At 38.0% G+C, this 20,106-nt stretch overlaps 1 protein-coding gene across 1 annotated transcript in view; it reads left to right on the top strand.

The window, feature by feature from the left end:
* The window catches only part of LOC105219007 (zinc finger protein 236), an 89,776-nt gene that overhangs the window by 21,959 nt on the left and 47,711 nt on the right, over positions 1–20,106 (top strand). Inside the window, exon 4 of the mRNA XM_054235353.1 lies at positions 6,624–6,701. Coding sequence (XP_054091328.1) covers positions 6,624–6,701 — 78 coding nt within the window. The remainder of the gene's footprint in view (positions 1–6,623; positions 6,702–20,106) is intronic.

The raw sequence follows: 20,106 nt of genomic DNA, 5'->3' as shown, positions 1-20,106 counted from the left end.
AAATTTCATTCCCACTTGCATTACATTTTTTCATATAAAAGTGCTTAACGAAAATAGTACTTGGTTGCGTTACTAGTGACACAGTTACAATTGTACAATTGTCACTTGTGAGACTAGTGGGATGTGCGCTCACAACACCAAAGTACTCTGCGCTACAGTTGAAGTGTGTTTGTATGTGTGTGCATGTAAATGATTGCATGCACTCCTCCGCCGGATGTCGGACATTTAAAGGGTGGCGGCCTGCTATACGCGTATAACCACCCCTTGAGCGGAACACTACTCACAAACATATGCTAAAATATATATGTATGTATATATATATGTATCGGCTATAACCGCGTAAGCGGTGTCTACGCCAGTCAAGAAGAAGAAGATATATAGAATTTGAAGAATTTCACTGGACATTTACATGGTAAAGCAAAGATGTCGTGTATTCAAGACCTATCCATATGCCACTTTACAAAGATTAAATAACTCACGCAAATTATGAATGCATTAGCGCTTAGCCGTTGTATTAAACAAAGGCAATTTTTTTGCTGCTTCCAATGGCAGATGCCGGTCACACCGCTCCGTCTCTACTGTGCGTTACATACAATTCACATACGAAAGCGTCCGCTGTTTATTTTATTTATATGCATATCTTTATATGTATGTATATTTCCTCTGTGTGTCTCACTGAACTTCTCTAAATCGGCTGCAGAGGTTTTAATTAAATTGATTGGTTTAAGCGATTGTAACTAGTTAGGAGACCTAAAAAATTAGGGATTTCAAACATTATAGGAATAAACAGGAGTGAAAACTTCTAAATTTAATCTGCTAAGAATTTTTACACATATTATGGTAACTTTTTATGACAAATGGCGGTTTCTAAAAAAGTTGGCCTCAAATTGCGTATAAAAAAATTGTATCGGTAATAAAAAGGCTTCGCTAACTAGTTGTAACCACTTAAATGAGTAGCTCATAAATTGTCCGGTATGTCTAGTGGTCAAAAATCAGGCAAATTCGTGTAGGTAACGTCAGCCGACAGTACGCTATGGAGTTTAACCGGAATTTATTAAAACTATCGCACATAACAAAATGGTCTAAAAAAAATTCAATTCAAACGAAATTCATACGCATTGAGTATATTAGTTCTTTTTTTAAATTTTTTAAAGTAAAAAACCAATTATAAATTAGAAATACGTATAGTTACATAAAAAACGTGGTGATTAATGCGAAAGCGTGAACGCAATGTATTTATTTTCGAATTACAAAGTAAAATTACTAAATTTTCAATATTTCAGTGTTATCACAATAAAGCATAAACAAATTAAACTTAAACTACGTAGTGTAAAATGGCAATTGAACAATCCAGTCAAAAACATTAAAGTTTCATAAAATAAAAGAAATAAACTAAACCATATTATATTTGAATAACCAACCGTTAACCGGCGCTCTATATAAAACATACAAAGCAAAAGTTTTTCAACAAATCTAAGCAAAAGCACGACATCGCACGAAATCTGTAAAGAGAGTACAGTACTTTCGTACCTAAAGTCGGTAACGACAAAAAACGCAAAAAATTAAGTCTAAGAAAAATGACTCTTGAGTGTGAAGAGGAACATGATGTAATTTTTTTTTCACGATAATTATTACATTTTCCAACACAACCATAATAATTTGCTTTATGTTTCAAACTCTTACGTTTTATATATTTATTATTATGCTTTTAATAGTCTACTTTTTTTTCAATATTTGTTTATTTATTGAATCTGCTCTTTGGAGCCTAACAATAAGTTATAAAATCTTAATTCTAATTAAAACTAGACAAGCTCAACCAAGTGATTGAGTTGTTTTGGTGAAACGTTGCTCATCAGTGTGCTGGCATATCTTTTCTTTTTAGACGCGATTGATTGCAAGAATGTGCTAAAGCGTTAGCCAATGGGTTTGGATGATCTCGGAGTTTGGATAAATATTTGTGTCTGCTGTTCTCTACTTCTTTCTTTACCATGAGAATACCAAGATCTTTATGGATATTTTCATTACGCATGTACCATGGTGGGCACGTGATTGTTCTAAGCATTTTTGATTGAAACCTCTGAATTATATCGATATTGGTTGCACAGGTCGTACCCCACAGTTGAATGTCATACATCCAAATCGGCTTTATGACCGCATTGTATAAAAGCACTTTGTTGTCTAAGCTAAGTTTAGAGTTTTTATTTAAAAGCCAATTTAAATTTGCAGCTCTTATCTTCATGCACGTTATTTTACTAGATATATGTTTTCTCCACGTAAGCCTTCTGTCTAGGTGAATACCAAGATAGGTAACTTCATTCGCTTGAGGCACTAGAATATTGTTCATTTTTACTGCCGGGCACATTTTTGGTCTTAGGGAAAATGTAACATGCTTGCACTTTTGTTCATTTACTTTTATACGCCAGTTTGCTAGCCATTCTTCGACAAAAATCAAATGATCTTCTAATACTCTTGATGCTATAATTGGGCATTTGTTTCGGCTCACTAAAGCTGTGCCATCCGCAAAAGTTGATGTCAAAACATTACTAGCTGTTGGAAGGTCTGCTGTATATATTATGTATAGAGTTGGCCCTAAGACACTGCCCTGCGGTACACCAGCTCTTATTGGTTGTTCTTCAGATATGAAGTCTCCTACTTTAACAGTATATTTTCTATTTTTTAAATAAGACTGCAAGGTTTTATGCATTTCGAGTGGTAAGCTTTTTTTAATCTTATATAAAAGCCCGTCATGCCACACTTTATCGAACGCCTGAGCCACATCTAGAAATATAGCCGAACAGTACTCTCTATACTCCAACGCCCTTCTGATTTCGTTAGTAATTCTATTTACTTGTTCTACAGTGCCATGTTTTGCACGAAAACCGAATTGGTGCGTTGGTATTACATTATTTTCATGGAGGAAAGGAGACATCTTTGTAACACTTTTCAAATATATTAGAAAGACAGGGTAGAAGACTGATTGGTCTGTATGAAGACGGCTGTGTCAATTCTTTACCTGGTTTCTCTATCATGATTGTCTGCGACTTTTTCCATGAAATTGGGTAGTACCCGAAACTGAAAATAGCGTTAAAGAGCAAGGAGAGCACTGTTAAAGCAATATTTGGTAACTCAATTAGCATTTTTGGAGTAATTTTATCGTGTCCGGCCGACTTTTTTGGATTCACCTCTTTTATGATTTTAATAATTTCAGAAGATGACGCTTGAATAGACCCAAGCGACTCGTTAGCGCTATTGGAGATGATTGGCAGCTTAAAGCTGTTCTTTGGGCAATTAGGTTGAAATACCTTTTCTAGGTGATTTGCAATTTGCCTTATCCTCGTCACTTCGGGCCCAGTTTCCACCCAAGCCTCTTATAGGCAAGTTGGAGTCGACTGGAGGCTTCATTGACTTTTGGGCTTTCCAAAGAGAATTTCCTTTGCTTGAATTTGAACACAGTTTCTTTATATAATTGTGAGTGTGTTATTCTTCCTCACGTTTAAGCGCTGTTTTTAGTTTTCGTACAACATATTTTAGTTGCAGCTGAGTAGAAGGGGAGCGATTTAACTGCCATTCACGTCTAGCTCGCCTTTTTTCATTTACAAGCTTTTCTTTTTCATTCTTAGTGATTTTTCTGCGGATAATCGGTTTATTGCTTATCTTTGTTGTTGCTATGACAGCTGCATTTGATATTACATCATTAAATTCTCTTATACCTTCATCAATATCTTTTTCTGTATCTATTTTTAAATCAATATTAATGTGGCTACTCACATATTTTTTATATTTTAACCAGTTCGTTTTGTGAGATGTTAGACCCACTTTTGGCTCAACGAATATAATAGTCTACTGAATATGTAAGAAAGTACAAAAATTTAATATTTAATTTTGAGGTATCACTATACACAGTTCAAGCCCCTAAGTAACGACAGGTGAAGTACTTTATATAGAATAAACCAGTTCACTTGATTAGAGGCACTTTTTTTGGATTTTTTTGGAAGAAAATGTCTTATTTGGTTAGTGCCTCGAATCAAGTGACCTGAACTGTTTATGTTATACATATATACAATATAACTGCAATATATAAAACTAAATATAAAAATGTCTGTTAAATAGCTGGCAGAACAACGAATTTCATTAAATATAGTCTATGGAAGCTGAGGTAATTCCAAGATCAGGTTGACATTTTCGTTGAAAACTTTGCCACAAGCGCTGAGCTCTCCATGTTCGATATCCTTCTGCTCCAAAAGACTATAGTGCGATTTTTAAACGTGCGTAATTTAATGCGTAATACAAATCCCAAGTCTGAGATATGGCTTTTGAGCCAAAAGTCTAAAAATAATTAATTCAACATTCCAGTTAAAACGAATAATTATATACATATACAGTTAAACTTGCATAACTCGATCTTATATATAATAACTCAAAGTTCTCCATAACTCGAACTCATGAATTGACAAAAGAAGTCAAATTTCATACAAATTACTTTCCATAACTCGAAGTCTCTCTAACTATACTGTTTTTGTGGATTAATTTTGAGGAAAGTTCAAGTGTAAGTAAAAACTTAGTGGCCACCACGACGAATATTCTATTGGTATTCTACAGTTAGAGAGCATAAAACTTTCCATTAACGATATAAAAATGCCTGGTTTTATACCGATTACCATATCTCATCAAGCCTAGCCTAATTTTTCGAACCACTAACTTAGGTTAGAATAGAACATAGGGCTGATCCTGCGATAGGGCCACAAAAGATCCCACTTACACAGCATAAGTCGACAGTGCTTGCAGTGATACCATAGATCCTCCAGAGTCAACAAAGCGCTTTGAGCCTTTCTCAAAATTGTTGAAACGTCTAATATGAATGTAGGTCTTTGGCCCAGTACAACTGGTTCGCCGTAATACGAGCCCACCGAGATGTTTCAGTCTCTGTCTGACAAAAGCTGGACGGTGAATGTGAAAATGTCTAGACGTTTCAAACACGCCTTCTGCCTTTGGATACTGTCCAGTAAGGCTGCGTGCATGTCGGAGCTGCGATAAGCGATAAGAGCGTCGATAAGAGCAGCGACAAGAGCATAGCGTCGAGTTATAGTTTTGTGTGGTGTGCATAACGGAGCTGCGATAAGAGCGTAAATTGCATTTGCAATTTAAGTTTTGTATAGTGAACAGCTAAAAAAATTAGTGATTCTGAAGAAGAAAATATTTTGTTGTTGACATCTACTGCTGCATATTATCATATGCATAATACTGAGGGGACAAAACGCTCGTTTTCGGCGCATCCTATAAATCAAGAAAGGCCAAATTTGGGAGAATTTCATCATCTTTATTGTAGCTTGAGACAGGATCCAAAAAAGTTTTTCGAATACATGAAAATGACAAGCGATACATTCGATTACATTCTGTCTCAAATTTCGGATCGACTGCAGCAAGGCTGGCGAAATATAGTAATAATATAGTAATATAGAAATATAGTAATAAACCAAACAGTCGCAGGGCGACAGAATCAAACTGCTGAATATATTCGCAATGTATTCAAACTATACTTTTGTCATAATCCAATTTAATGAGTTTTTAAAATAAATGGCACAATAACACAAACTTAATCGTTTTAATAAGCATACGAGTATGCGACAAACGAAAAGAAACGGTACATTTTTGTTGTTCTGCTGCTCATAAGCATCAACAAATTACTATTGAAAAAAAAACAATAGAAAAAACAACACAAATGCACTGTAAGCTTAAATTCATATTAAAGTAACAATTTTACAATAAAACACATGAAAACATATTACTGCACTTACTTTTTGTATTAAAATGTGTGGATATTTCTAACCACAATTTATCCAAAACGAACCTGTTGTGGTGGTTTGGATCTTTTTGATCACAGATTGCTGGTTTCAAAAATACTGCACTTATTAAGTCTTCCGTGTCCATCATCGATAAGAGCGAAAAATTACTGACCTAAAATTTCTACGCTCTTATCGATGATAGCCAGCAAAGAGTGAGTTCGCGCGCTGCTCCGACATGCACACTTGTATTAAATTACATGTATCAATTTTCTACGCTTCGCTCTTATCGACGCTCTTATCGCTTATCGCAGCTCCGACATGCACGCAGCCTAAGGTCGCCTATCATTGCGGCGAACTGAATCTTACTAAGCGCAAATGGTTTGGTAGAAAGCCTGCGACCGCCTCTAGACCAGCAGGAGGTCTACGTCTTCGGGGCCCAATGAATCCAGTTCAAAACCTCCTACTTCAGTGACAGGAAACAATTAAGAAAGTTATGAACGTACATATGTATAACCCGTTTAGCATGAAGTAACGTTGAACCAAATAGTAACGAAATCGGTCTTTGTTGTTAGTTCCTCTTATATAACTTTTCGTTTGTGTTCTGTTTAATTTGTCGTATTTATTTGTTGTGTGAAGTTCATATTATTTATATGTAGAACGCGCAACACGTTTTTAACAATCAATTTACCAATCAATGCAAACTATACTAACAGTGCCATTTTTGCTTTTCATATATCTCGCTGCTGGAAACTGATGAACAACTGTGCCACACAAATCACATGCACTCATCAACTGCAATCAACAATCGGAAATATTTTGAACACCACTACACCCAAAAAGCTACAGTTATCCCGCTCGAACAGTGCAGCCGCCATCAGTGAACGTACTTTAGAAGAATGTTGGTCGACCCTGCAACGTGTGAGTTGGCATCTCTTCCGTTGTGTATAGTACTCTTCCACGTTAAAGACACGCACTCACATTGACACAAACACATGTACATATATCTACATATCATACAAGCACCTCCATGTATTTATTCAACAAACTCACACATAATTTCATTTCGTTTCATTTAGAAAAGTCAAATGACAAACAACAACAACAATACTAACATTCTTAAAGCAAATCACACCTTTCACATATTAGTAACAACCGGTGTTAATGAGATATCTCCTTTTAAAAAATCTATAATATAATATTTTCATTATAATATAATTTATAGTGCTTAAACAGTTTTAAATTTTAACAAAACAAAGTTACTGGAAAGTGTGTCGTTAATGCTTGGAAGGTTACATGCACACAAACTCAGGAAATTATTTACATATGTACATACTTGTTCATAAGTATATAAAGTAGATATATATACAGTTGAACTTCCATAACTCGAACGCTTGAGTTGACAAAAGAAGTAAAATTTCATACAAATTACCTGCCCTAACCCGTTTAGAATCTCTCAACTCAACTCGATTTTTTTTTTTGTGGATCATGATGATTTGAGTTAGGGAAGTTCAGCTGTATATGACAATTACTGTTAACTCTTAACCACTAAGCCAGGCTTTTTAAAGCTATTGTATCCTAAGTATATGTTATGCCGGTTATATCTACTGTATGCAATATATTGCAGATTTTATACATAAAGGGTGATTTTTTAAGAGCTTGATAACTTTTTAAAAAAAAAAAACGCATAAAATTTCTCATCGGTTCTTTATTTGAAACGTTAGATTGGTTCATGACATTTACTTTTTGAAGATAATTTCATTTAAATGTTGACCGCGGCTGCGTCTTAGGTGGTCCATTCGGAAAGTCCAATTTTGGGCAACTTTTTCGAGCATTTCGGCCGGAATAGCCCGAATTTCTTCGGAAATGTTGTCTTCCAAAGCTGGAATAGTTGCTGGCTTATTTCTGTAGACTTTAGACTTGACGTAGCCCCACAAAAAATAGTCTAAAGGCGTTAAATCGCATGATCTTGGTGGCCAACTTACGGGTCCATTTCTTGAGATGAATTGTTCTCCGAAGTTTTCCCTCAAAATGGCCATAGAATCGCGAGCTGTGTGGCATGTAGCGCCATCTTGTTGAAACCACATGTCAACCAAGTTCAGTTCTTCCATTTTTGGCAACAAAAAGTTTGTTAGCATCGAACGATAGCGATCGCCATTCACCGTAACGTTGCGTCCAACAGCATCTTTGAAAAAATACGGTCCAATGATTCCACCAGCGTACAAACCACACCAAACAGTGCATTTTTCGGGATGCATGGGCAGTTCTTGAACGGCTTCTGGTTGCTCTTCACCCCAAATGCGGCAATTTTGCTTATTTACGTAGCCATTCAACCAGAAATGAGCCTCATCGCTGAACAAAATTTGTCGATAAAAAAGCGGATTTTCTGCCAACTTTTCTAGGGCCCATTCACTGAAAATTCGACGTTGTGGCAGATCGTTCGGCTTCAGTTCTTGCACGAGCTGTATTTTATACGGTTTTACACCAAGATCTTTGCGTAAAATCTTCCATGTGGTCGAATAACACAAACCCAATTGCTGCGAACGGCGACGAATCGACATTTCACGGTCTTCAGCCACACTCTCAGAAACAGACGCAATATTCTCTTCTGTACGCACTGTACGCATTCGTGTGGTTGGTTTAATGTCCAATAAAGTAAACTGAGTGCGAAACTTGGTCACAATCGCATTAATTGTTTGCTCACTTGGTCGATTATGTAGACCATAAATCGGACGTAAAGCGCGAAACACATTTCGAACCGAACACTGATTTTGGTAATAAAATTCAATGATTTGCAAGCGTTGCTCGTTAGTAAGTCTATTCATGATGAAATGTCAAAGCATACTGAGCATCTTTCTCTTTGACACCATGTCTGAAATCCCACGTGATCTGTCAAATACTAATGCATGAAAATCCTAACCTCAAAAAAATCACCCGTTACATATGTTCATTTATGAGGGCTTATACTTGAATTGTTACGATAACTTAAGGCTCATGTGACGGCCTGTTTTTTATTAATTTTTTAGTGAATTTTTAGAATTTCTTTTCTACGACCAGTAAATCGTTAGCGCGCTGAGTTTATTAAAATAGCGTTGTTTTGAACTGTAAACTTAAATGCATGTCATCGACTATTACCGAATGAATATACCAAGAAATGGACTTTCATAGACATTAAAAAAAATCGAATTGTATGTGTTTTTTTTGTTTTTTTGCTATAAAAAAATCCAATCGAAATTTTCGGATTTTTGATTGATAATTGATTGTTTGAAATACACGGTTTTGAGAAAAACGCCTTCAAAGTTTCCAGCTGCCAACTCAGAGCTTCGAACAACGCCTCCTTCTAACTGCTGTAACTTTAAAACGACTTCGAATTTTAAAAAATCATGCTAGAAGCGCAATTTATGATAAAAGAAATAATGTTCTTGGGATAACCCCCTTAAAAACGTCTTTTTTACGATTTTCGTTTATGTATAATTTATAAAAATTCATCCCAAACCTCATTTTTAGTATTATTAGTTATTCGTTGTCCATGTACATACACTGAGCGTCAACAGGTTAAGCATGCTTGGTTGATGCGAAATATTATGCCAAAATATGCTGAGAAAGTACACAATACGATTCTTTATAATAGTTTGAAATTTTTGAAAATTTGATCAACAGAATAGCGCACCCTACGTTAACTTAATTTTTTCCGTTAATTTCATAATAAAAGACAAACTTAACATTTTTAACTTAAATTAGTAATGGGTGGTGCCACCTTTATTGACAAGAACTTCATAAATATTTATTAGGGAGAGCACCATATAACGGGTGATTTTTTTGAGGTTAGGATTTTCATGCATTAGTATTTGACAGATCACGTGGGATTTCAGACATGGTGTCAAAGAGAAAGATGCTCAGTATGCTTTGACATTTCATCATGAATAGACTTACTAACGAGCAACGCTTGCAAATCATTGAATTTTATTACCAAAATCAGTGTTCGGTTCGAAATGTGAAATCCGCTTTTTTATCGACAAATTTTGTTCAGCGATGAGGCTCATTTCTGGTTGAATGGCTACGTAAATAAGCAAAATTGCCGCATTTGGGGTGAAGAGCAACCAGAAGCCGTTCAAGAACTGCCCATGCATCCCGAAAAATGCACTGTTTGGTGTGGTTTGTACGCTGGTGGAATCATTGGACCGTATTTTTTCAAAGATGCTGTTGGACGCAACGTTACGGTGAATGGCGATCGCTAACATCGCAAATCATTGAATTTTATTACCAAAATCAGTGTTCGGTTCGAAATGTGTTTCGCGCTTTACGTCCGATTTATGGTCTACATAATCGACCAAGTGAGCAAACAATTAATGCGATTGTGACCAAGTTTCGCACTCAGTTTACTTTATTGGACATTAAACCAACCACACGAATGCGTACAGTGCGTACAGAAGAGAATATTGCGTCTGTTTCTGAGAGTGTGGCTGAAGACCGTGAAATGTCGATTCGTCGCCGTTCGCAGCAATTGGGTTTGTGTTATTCGACCACATGGAAGATTTTACGCAAAGATCTTGGTGTAAAACCGTATAAAATACAGCTCGTGCAAGAACTGAAGCCGAACGATCTGCCACAACGTCGAATTTTCAGTGAATGGGCCCTAGAAAAGTTGGCAGAAAATCCGCTTTTTTATCGACAAATTTTGTTCAGCGATGAGGCTCATTTCTGGTTGAATGGCTACGTAAATAAGCAAAATTGCCGCATTTGGGGTGAAGAGCAACCAGAAGCCGTTCAAGAACTGCCCATGCATCCCGAAAAATGCACTGTTTGGTGTGGTTTGTACGCTGGTGGAATCATTGGACCGTATTTTTTCAAAGATGCTGTTGGACGCAACGTTACGGTGAATGGCGATCGCTATCGTTCGATGCTAACAAACTTTTTGTTGCCAAAAATGGAAGAACTGAACTTGGTTGACATGTGGTTTCAACAAGATGGCGCTACATGCCACACAGCTCGCGATTCTATGGCCATTTTGAGGGAAAACTTCGGAGAACAATTCATCTCAAGAAATGGACCCGTAAGTTGGCCACCAAGATCATGCGATTTAACGCCTTTAGACTATTTTTTGTGGGGCTACGTCAAGTCTAAAGTCTACAGAAATAAGCCAGCAACTATTCCAGCTTTGGAAGACAACATTTCCGAAGAAATTCGGGCTATTCCGGCCGAAATGCTCGAAAAAGTTGCCCAAAATTGGACTTTCCGAATGGACCACCTAAGACGCAGCCGCGGTCAACATTTAAATGAAATTATCTTCAAAAAGTAAATGTCATGAACCAATCTAACGTTTCAAATAAAGAACCGATGAGATTTTGCAAATTTTATGCGTTTTTTTTTTAAAAAAAGTTATCAAGCTCTTAAAAAATCACCCTTTAGTTATTTTCAATAAAATCTAGTATAATGGTTGACCAAATGAGTCTTATGTCGTCGATGAGTACCGTTTTGCTGGTATATTGCTTACCACGCACTAACAGCTTTCTCATCAACCATCTCACAGACGTTATCTATAATATTTAGATAAACTTTGGGCATTATCGTGCTCTAAATACCATTCTAGATTGTGAATATAATAAAATAATAATAATTAAAAATTAGGCGTATACGAAAGGCGAGGTCGTTAATCTGATGACGCGGAGTGTACATGCTGCTTTGGGCTGTCTACTATAGTATAAATTGTAACCAGGTTTTCTCAAGATTATTCAAAGAGCATGTTATATATATTTTTGGCGTCGGAACCGCTTTTAGCGATTATAGCCGAATCCACCAGAGCGCGCCGCTCATTCCTCCTTTTTGCTTTTTGGCGCCAACTGGAAACACCAAGTGAAGCCAGGTCACTTTGCACTTGGTCTTTCCACCGGAGTGGAGGTCGTCCTCTTCCGCGGCTTCCTCCAGCGGGTACTGCATCGAATACTTTCAGAGCTGGGGTGTTTTCTTCCATCTCTACAACATGACCTAGCCAGCGTAGCCGCTGTCTTTTTATTCGCTGAACTATGTCAATGTCGTCGTATAAATCGTACAGCTCATCGTTCCATCGTCTGCGGTATTCGCCGTTGCCAATGTTTATATATATATATATTTGGCGTAGGAACCGCTTTAAGCGATTATAGCCGAATCCACCAGAGCGCGCCACTCATTCCTCCTTTTTGCTTTTTGGCGCCAACTGGAAACACCAAGTGAAGCCAGGTCACTTTGCACTTTGTCTTTCCACCGGAGTGGAGGTCGTCCTCTTCCGCGGCTTCCTCCAGCGGGTACTGCATCGAATACTTTCAGAGCTGGAGTGTTTTCTTCCATCCGTACAAAATGACCTAGCCAGCGTAGCCGTTGTCTTTTTATTCGCTGAACTATGTCAATGTCGTCGTATAAATCGTACAGCTCATCGTTCCATCGTCTGCGATATTCGCCGTTGCCAATGTTTAGAGGACCATAAATCTTGCGCAAAACCTTTCTCTCGAAAACCCCAAGAGTCGTCTCATCGGATGTTGTCATCGTCCACGCTTCAGCGCCATACATCAGGACGGGAATAATGAGCGACTTATAGAGTTTGATTTTGGTTCGTCGAGAGAGGACTTTACTTTTCAATTGCCTACTCAGTCCAAAGTAGAACCTGTTGGCAAGAGTGATTCTGCGTTGGATTTCAAGGCTGACATTGTTGGTGTTGTTAATGCTGGTTCCCAGATAAACGAAATTATCTACAACTTCAAAGTTATGACTGTCAACAGTGACGTGGGAGCCAAGACGCGAGTGCGCTGACTGTTTGTTTGATGACAGGAGATATTTCGTCTTGTCCTCATTCACCACCAGACCCATACGCTTCGCTTCTTTATCTAGTCTGGAAAACGCAGAACAAACGGCGCGGTTGTTGCTTCCGATGATATCAATATCATCGGCATACGCCAGGAGCTGTACACTCTTGTAGAAGATTGTACCCTCTCTATTTAGTTCTGCAGCTCGTATTATTTTTTCCAGCAATAGATTGAAGAAATCGCACGATAGTGAGTCACCCTGTCTGAAGCCTCGTTTGGTATCGAACGGCTCGGTGAGGTCCTTCCCGATCCTGACGGAGCTTTTGGTGTTGCTCAACGTCAGCTTACATAGCCGTATTAGTTTTGCAGGGATACCAAATTCAGACATCGCGGCATAAAGGCAGCTCCTTTTCGTGCTATCGAAGGCAGCTTTAAAATCGATAAAAAGATGGTGAGTATCGATTCTTCTCTCTCGGGTCTTTTCCAAGATTTGGCGCATGGTGAATATCTGGTCCATTGTAGGTTTTCCAGGTCTAAAGCCACACTGATAAGGTCCAATCAGTTCGTTGACGGTGGGCTTTAGTCTTTCACACAATACGCTCGACAAAACCTTATATGCGATATTGAGGAGACTTATACCACGGTAGTTGGCGCAGATTGTGGGGTCTCCCTTCTTATGGATTGGGCAGAGCACACTAAGATTCCAATCGTCAGGCATGCTTTCTTCCGACCATATTCTACAAAGAAGCTGATGAATGCACCTTATCAGTTCTTCGCCGCCGTATTTGAATAGCTCGGCCGGTAATCCATCGGCCCCCGGCGCTTTGTTGTAATGGAACATCTATTCCATCGTCATCGATTGGGGAATCGGGTTTGCCATCTCCTGGTGTTGTACTTTCACTGCCATTGAGCAGGTCGGAGAAGTGTTCCCTCCATAATCCCAGTGTGCTCTGGACATCCATTACCAGATTACCTCCTCGGTCCCTACATGATAATGCTCCGGTCTTGAAACCTTCTGTAAATCGCCTCATCCTTTCATAAAATTTTCGAGCATTACCCATGTCGGCCAGCTTTTCAAGCTTTTCATACTCACGCATTTCGGCCTCTTTCTTTTTACTTCTGCAAATGCGTCTCGCTTCCCTCTTCAGTTCTCGATATCTGTCCACCCCAAACGTGTTGTGGTCTTTCGCAACGTTGCGAGGTAGGCAGTCTGTTTTCTCTCCACTGCGGAACGAGAACTCTCATCGTACCAACTGGTTTTTTGGCGTTGCCGGAGACCAATTGTTTCGGCTGCAGCGGTATGCAATGAGTTTGAGATGTCGTTCCACAGCTCCCTTATATCGAGATGCTGATGAGTGCTCTCAGAGAGCAGGAGTGCAAGTCGAGCAGAAAATCGCTCGGCTGTCGGTTGTGATTGCAGCTTTTCGACGTCGAACCTTCCTTGTGTTTGTTGACGGGCGTTCTTTGCTGCACAGAGGCGAGTGCGTATCTTTGCTGCTACTAGATAATGGTCCGAGTCAATGTTTGGTCTTCGGAGCGTACGCACGTCTAAAACACTGGAGACATGTCTTCCGTCTATCACAACGTGATCGATTTGATTGCGCGTGTTTCGATCAGGGGACAGCCACGTTGCTTGATGAATTTTTTTATGCTGGAATCTGGTACTACAGACAACCATATTTCGGGCCCCAGCGAAGTCGATCAGCCTCAGGCCGTTTGGCGATGTTTCGTCATGGAGGCTGAATTTTCCGACTGTTGTGCGAAAGACACCTTCTTTACCCACCCTGGCGTTAAAATCGCCAAGCACGATTTTGACATCGTGGCGGGGGCAGCGCTCATAGGTGCATTCTAGGCGCTCATAGAAAGCGTCTTTGGTCACATGGTCCTTCTCTTCCGTTGGGGCGTGGGCGCAAATCTGCGATATGTTGAAGAACCTCGCTTTGATGCGGATTGTGGCAAGACGTTCATCCACCGGGGTGAATGCCAGGACTCGGCGACGTAGTCTCTCTCCCACCACAAATCCAACACCAAATTTGCGCTCCTTTATATGGCCGCTGTAGTAGATGTCACAAGGACCCACCTTCTTCCGTCCTTGTCCCGTCCAGCGCACTTCTTGGACGGCGGTGATGTCAGCCTTTAGTTGTATGAGGACATCAACCAGCTGGGCAGAGGCACCTTCCCAATTAAGGGTCCGGACATTCCAGGTGCATGCCCTTAAATCTTTATCCTTAAAACGTTTGCAGGGGTCGTCACCAAAAGGGCGGTGTCTCATCCGAGGCTCTGTGTTTGTTTTCATTGGGGAGATTTTTTTATGTGGTGGGTCCCAAGCCCTACGCACAACCGCAGAAGCGGTTCTCACATTAGCTCGCCTCCAAACGGATGTCTGTTAGCTACCCAGGGGATACTTGGTCTAAAACCGGAAGTCGTGAGCTGCTTGAATCATATGCAAAAGAATCGTTCCTGGCCACTCCCAAGTGAATGACAATCAGAAACTTTCCTCACTTGCATGAACTTCTACATATGACCCCATCCCCCAAAGAGCATGTTAACAGCGTTAAATACTCAGGAAACATTTTAAGTATATGGTAATGAGGATGCCATCTAGAGGTCCTAACTGAACTAAAGCAGACAGTGCGTAATGTTTTGGTTAGTCTACGATTCGCGCTTAGGTATTGCAAAATCTATGTATATATGTATATATGTAAAAATGTTATAAAATCGTACACATTTAACATTAGTAAAATATAGTTGTTTTATACAGTGCCTTTTCAGTTTACCTTACTTGTAAAACTAATTCAAATTTTAATAAAAAAACATTTGTTTAATTTTGTTGTTTTACTTTATTTTTGATTTTGGTAAGTTGAAGTTGAATTTTGATTTAGTACTATACTATTATTTTACTTTTCCACATTTTGATGACATTATATAGATATTATTAAATATACATTTTTTGCACACCATGATTTGAGAGAATAATATGAAGCGACATGTGATAAAGCATACAGCAAGAAGAGTAGTCTATTTGCCGTTAATTAGCAACAAAAGTTTCCTGGTTGGGACACCGTCTTATCGCAAAGGGTGCAGCTACCTATACACTCGCGAAAAAATCCAATCAGATACGCACTAAAACTTACCCCTGAAAAGAAACGGGGAGAAAAATCCATAAAAAACTGCAACTACTGTAGTTAGCTGACGGACAGTCGCCTTACGGGGCACCGCTATATGCTGGTTGATTGGTCGGCCGCCAGTGCAGGGACGGCAATCAGCACAACGTGCGCTGGCTGTATTTGCAACCCTCCAGCATAGTTTTTTTTTTTGCTTTAACGACTCGCTCTATCTCATTGTTTTTTCAATGCAGCAATTTTAAAATTTTTGTTGTTGTTACTATTTTTACTACCACTTTCATATTTATACGCTCGCTTTTTTTTTATGAACTGAATACACCCAACAGCATGGGTTTTGTTCATATACTGGTAAAAATGGCTCGCCTGCAAAATGCTGGCACGGCATCAACTATACAGTCATACGATTGCTTGCTTGCAAAAAAATAAACTAAAAGTATGTACAATAGTTTGAAAACGTCGTCCACCAGTAGTGGGACACTTAACCACCAAGCTGTGCTGCAGGCGAACGCTTTTTCTATTACAACTTCAACGTGTACTAAATGAATTTACTTGTAATAGCGTTTATATAGACGAGAATAGGTAGTATTTTAATACATACGGTCGGACTTATAGACGGTGTTGGTAGTTTTAAATATACATATATATGTATATCTACTCGAGTATATGAAACGCGCATCTTCTTACAGAAAATAGAAGACATATTAATACATATTTTTGGAATGCAATGGAATGGAATAGAGAAACCTTTCCTAACGGATATCTCCCTAGATGGTATATTTTTCCATACACCAAGTTTAAATTCTAGGACAAATGACCGTCTCTTAGACGGACACAAAACGCTCGACGGTGAGTGTCCATCCAAGCGAGGTTTCACAAAACCTTAATTTCATTTATTGCATTGCTTTACTTCATTCAATGGTTCCCATAATGGACTTTATGCTGAGTACACTGTTTTGGCACGAAGTTTCAACTCCAGCTTCAATTACTTTCCTCCTTGTGGACTCAGCATTAATTTTGAGCATGCTGGGCACATTTTAAAACGAAGAAAGTTCTCTCACGATATATGTATAGTGTTTATTATATTTTTCCACAATTAGGTTAGGTAGTGTAGTAAAATTAGTTGAAAGTCGACAAAGCTGCCTGAGACTATCACAAATCTGCAGGGATTTTTCACTTCTTTAACCGCTATTTCGAGTGTTTGTTCCACTAGAAAATGATAAACGATTACTCCTCGTCCTCCTCCAGGCAGGTACTACAGCTAGCAACCGGTGAGATTTTTATCCTTACAGTGTAGATCCCGTTGGGACAATTGTCAGTGAGCACGCCTACCAATAAGAAGAAGTTAACTTTACTGTGGCCGCAGAGCTCGGTAGACCTCCTGCGTTTTACCTGAAGCCAGTAGGATCTGGCGACTGCGCAATTGCTAGTGGCTAACCAGCGCTTGCCCAGCACAGCTGAGGTCCATCTTTCCAATAGTAAACCACAATAGCACAACGAAGCTTCTACATGTTGTCATGCTGCTAATAATGAGGCTGACGTTCCTCAACTTGCAAGCTCATCAGCCTTACAATCCTTTACGAAACCGAGACCGAGAACCAGACCAGTCTAAACGAACAGTTTCACGATACCACTGCTAGTGAAAATAAGCATTAACCATTATTGTGTAATAGTAGTAAATTTCTTTCTAAAAGATTCATAGGCCACATATGTAGATGCTTTGAGATAGCAAGATACCAGCTCAAGGAGATGTTTTCTGATAGAAGTATGCATTAGCAGACCCGGCCTAATTTGTATCTGTGTCTGCTCTCCTGTAACGAAATTCTAAATTGTCCCATTGACATCGACGACATCTTTGTTTTTTGCGACCAATATTGGTCGTTCACTCAGCCAATTATGGACATTATATTGTTGTTTTATGTCCGGAAAGAGACAGAAATCTGTTTGAAATGTTATTAATCCATCGAGGTGTCGACTGTGACCTTACCAATTCCAATATCTAGCAACTGCTTCTACAATCGCAGTTTGATCTTGTTGCAAAAACACTTGTGTGTATAAATAAGCAATTTTTGATGCGCCGTACTTCCCAAATTATCAACTTGCATATCTGGAGAATCTTCGCTATAGCGCTATTTTTGGCGATTTTGCAAACTGGTGTTTCGTTGATTTACAATTTAGGAGTAATATCAATGCCGAATGTACAGTTTGTGTGCCTACTAACAAGTTGCCCCTATTCCCGTTATGCTTTGATGGTGAAAATGAGTGAAATCGGTTCAGGAATTACCACGGTCCTCATATACAATATATGATGATTTTCGTTATTATATTCTTCTTTATGAATATATGGGCTAGTATTGTGTGTTCTCTTAATAAAATTACATCAATGAATTAAATTTGTTCGGTTGCACCCAAACATAGCCTTTCCTTATTTGTTACAAATTGTTTTGGGCTGTCGACACAACCTTAAACAATTGAACAATGACAAAAATATTTTAACAAAGCAACAATGACTACCTTCAAAATATTATTATTTTTTGTTTTCTATTTTTTTTTTTTTTTTTTAATTTTGTTGTCAACTCATGTAAAGTTCTGTTATTCCAATCTTCCGCGCAATTTTTCTATATCTACTTACTTTCTAAACCTTTAGCCAGATCGGTGTGGCAGTTCTCGACTTTTTGCGATACTAACGAACAGCAATTCGTTTTTATATCTATAGAATACAAATCGTATGTATGGGAGATTAGAAAAATTTAAATTTTTCTCTCCGTAAGAACCATCCTCAATCCCCCTGGATTACACACAAAAAATAATTAGTGAAATCGGTCCAGCCGTTTAGGAGGAGTTCATTGACTAACACATGTACAGAAGATTTATCTATATAAAGATTAAATGTATATATTTCAATCTTTCTGAGAGATTTTCTTAATATTGTTTTCTGTAAGAACCTTGTACAGAATATTAGAAAACATACCTCAACTTAATATTGTTTTCCGTAAGAACCTTGTACAGAATATTAGAAAACTACAAAAAAAAATCAGCCAAATCGGTCAAGCCGTTTTCATGCTATGTCGTGACAACGGAAAACAGGTTTCATTTATATACATATATATAATTTTGCTAGGATATCTCGCTTATTAACAGATATTAGGTATGTATGGTCTTCGATATCTAGGGCATGTTATAGTCCGATTTCGGTGATTTAAAACGCAATATTCGTGCCAAACGGGTGTTACAAACAACCGTTATGTGCGAGCGTATAAAAACAAGCTAAAGTCAGCAAACTCAAAGAAAAAAAACAAGTAAGAAAGTGCTAAATTCTATTGGAACCGCATATTTCGGACTCACGCAATATGCAATGCAAAAGGTCGGCGATAAATGTATTTCATTTCAACGAAAGTATTTTACCATTTGCAACATGTTGCGAGCATATAAAAATGTTGTAATGTCAGAAAACTAGTGTACATACATATGTATATGAAATGAATACGAAAAAGAATTTTAATTTTTTAAATTTACTTATTTTTATTTAAACTTTTATGTTGCTACAATGAACAGTTTTTAATTCAAATACGCTCAAAACGTTTATATTCTAAGCTACAGCTGGTTTTAAACGACTAATTGAAAATTAAGTGCGCTAAAACTATTTTAATACAAAACTATTGGCAATACAAATAAATTACGTTCTACTTTGACACTCAACCCAGGCAAGGTTATAAAACAAATTTTACGAAAATTAACTGCATTCTGCTTTAAAATTTAAAATACCTGCTGATGCATATTTCGTTTTACGCCACTAAATAATAACTAAACAACTGGTTTTCGTAATTAAATATATTAAATAGAGAAATTATGCACCTTTAAATTGAATGACGTTGGCAAGTAACACAGCACTAAGTGCGGGTGTAACCGTACGTTTTAGACTTCAGCAAATTGCAAAAAAGCTCTACGTTGCAATAATTATATAATCGATAATGATCTTTAAAATACTGAAACGTACTAAGAATACTATCACTTATTTATTAATTCATCAATTTAATCAAAAATAGATTTAAACAAGTAAGGAAGGGCTAAGTTCGGGTGTAACCGAACATTTTATACTCTCGCAATTTATTTATTTAACTTTATTTATATTATATAATACACAATTTTACCCACATATTCGTCATATATATTGTATAAAGTCCATTGAAAGTTGGAAACCATAATAATAGGTTAGAAGAACCGAGGTCCTCGTGTTCGATATATGGGGCCTTAAAAACCTATGGTCTGATTTCGGCGATTTTTAGAATGGGGCTGCCACACTACAAACGTAGTATTTGTGTAAAGTTGTGCACCGATATCTTCCCTAGTGCTTACTTTATGTATTGTAATGTAAACGATTCAGATCGTCTTCAAAGTTCTGGTATATAGGAAGTAGTCGTGGTTGTG

This window comes from Zeugodacus cucurbitae, chromosome X (genome assembly GCF_028554725.1).
Source record: "Zeugodacus cucurbitae isolate PBARC_wt_2022May chromosome X, idZeuCucr1.2, whole genome shotgun sequence".
Taxonomy (NCBI): Eukaryota; Metazoa; Arthropoda; class Insecta; order Diptera; family Tephritidae; genus Zeugodacus; species Zeugodacus cucurbitae.
Note: the sequence above shows the minus strand (reverse complement) of the source record. Positions and strands in the feature narration are given on the sequence as shown.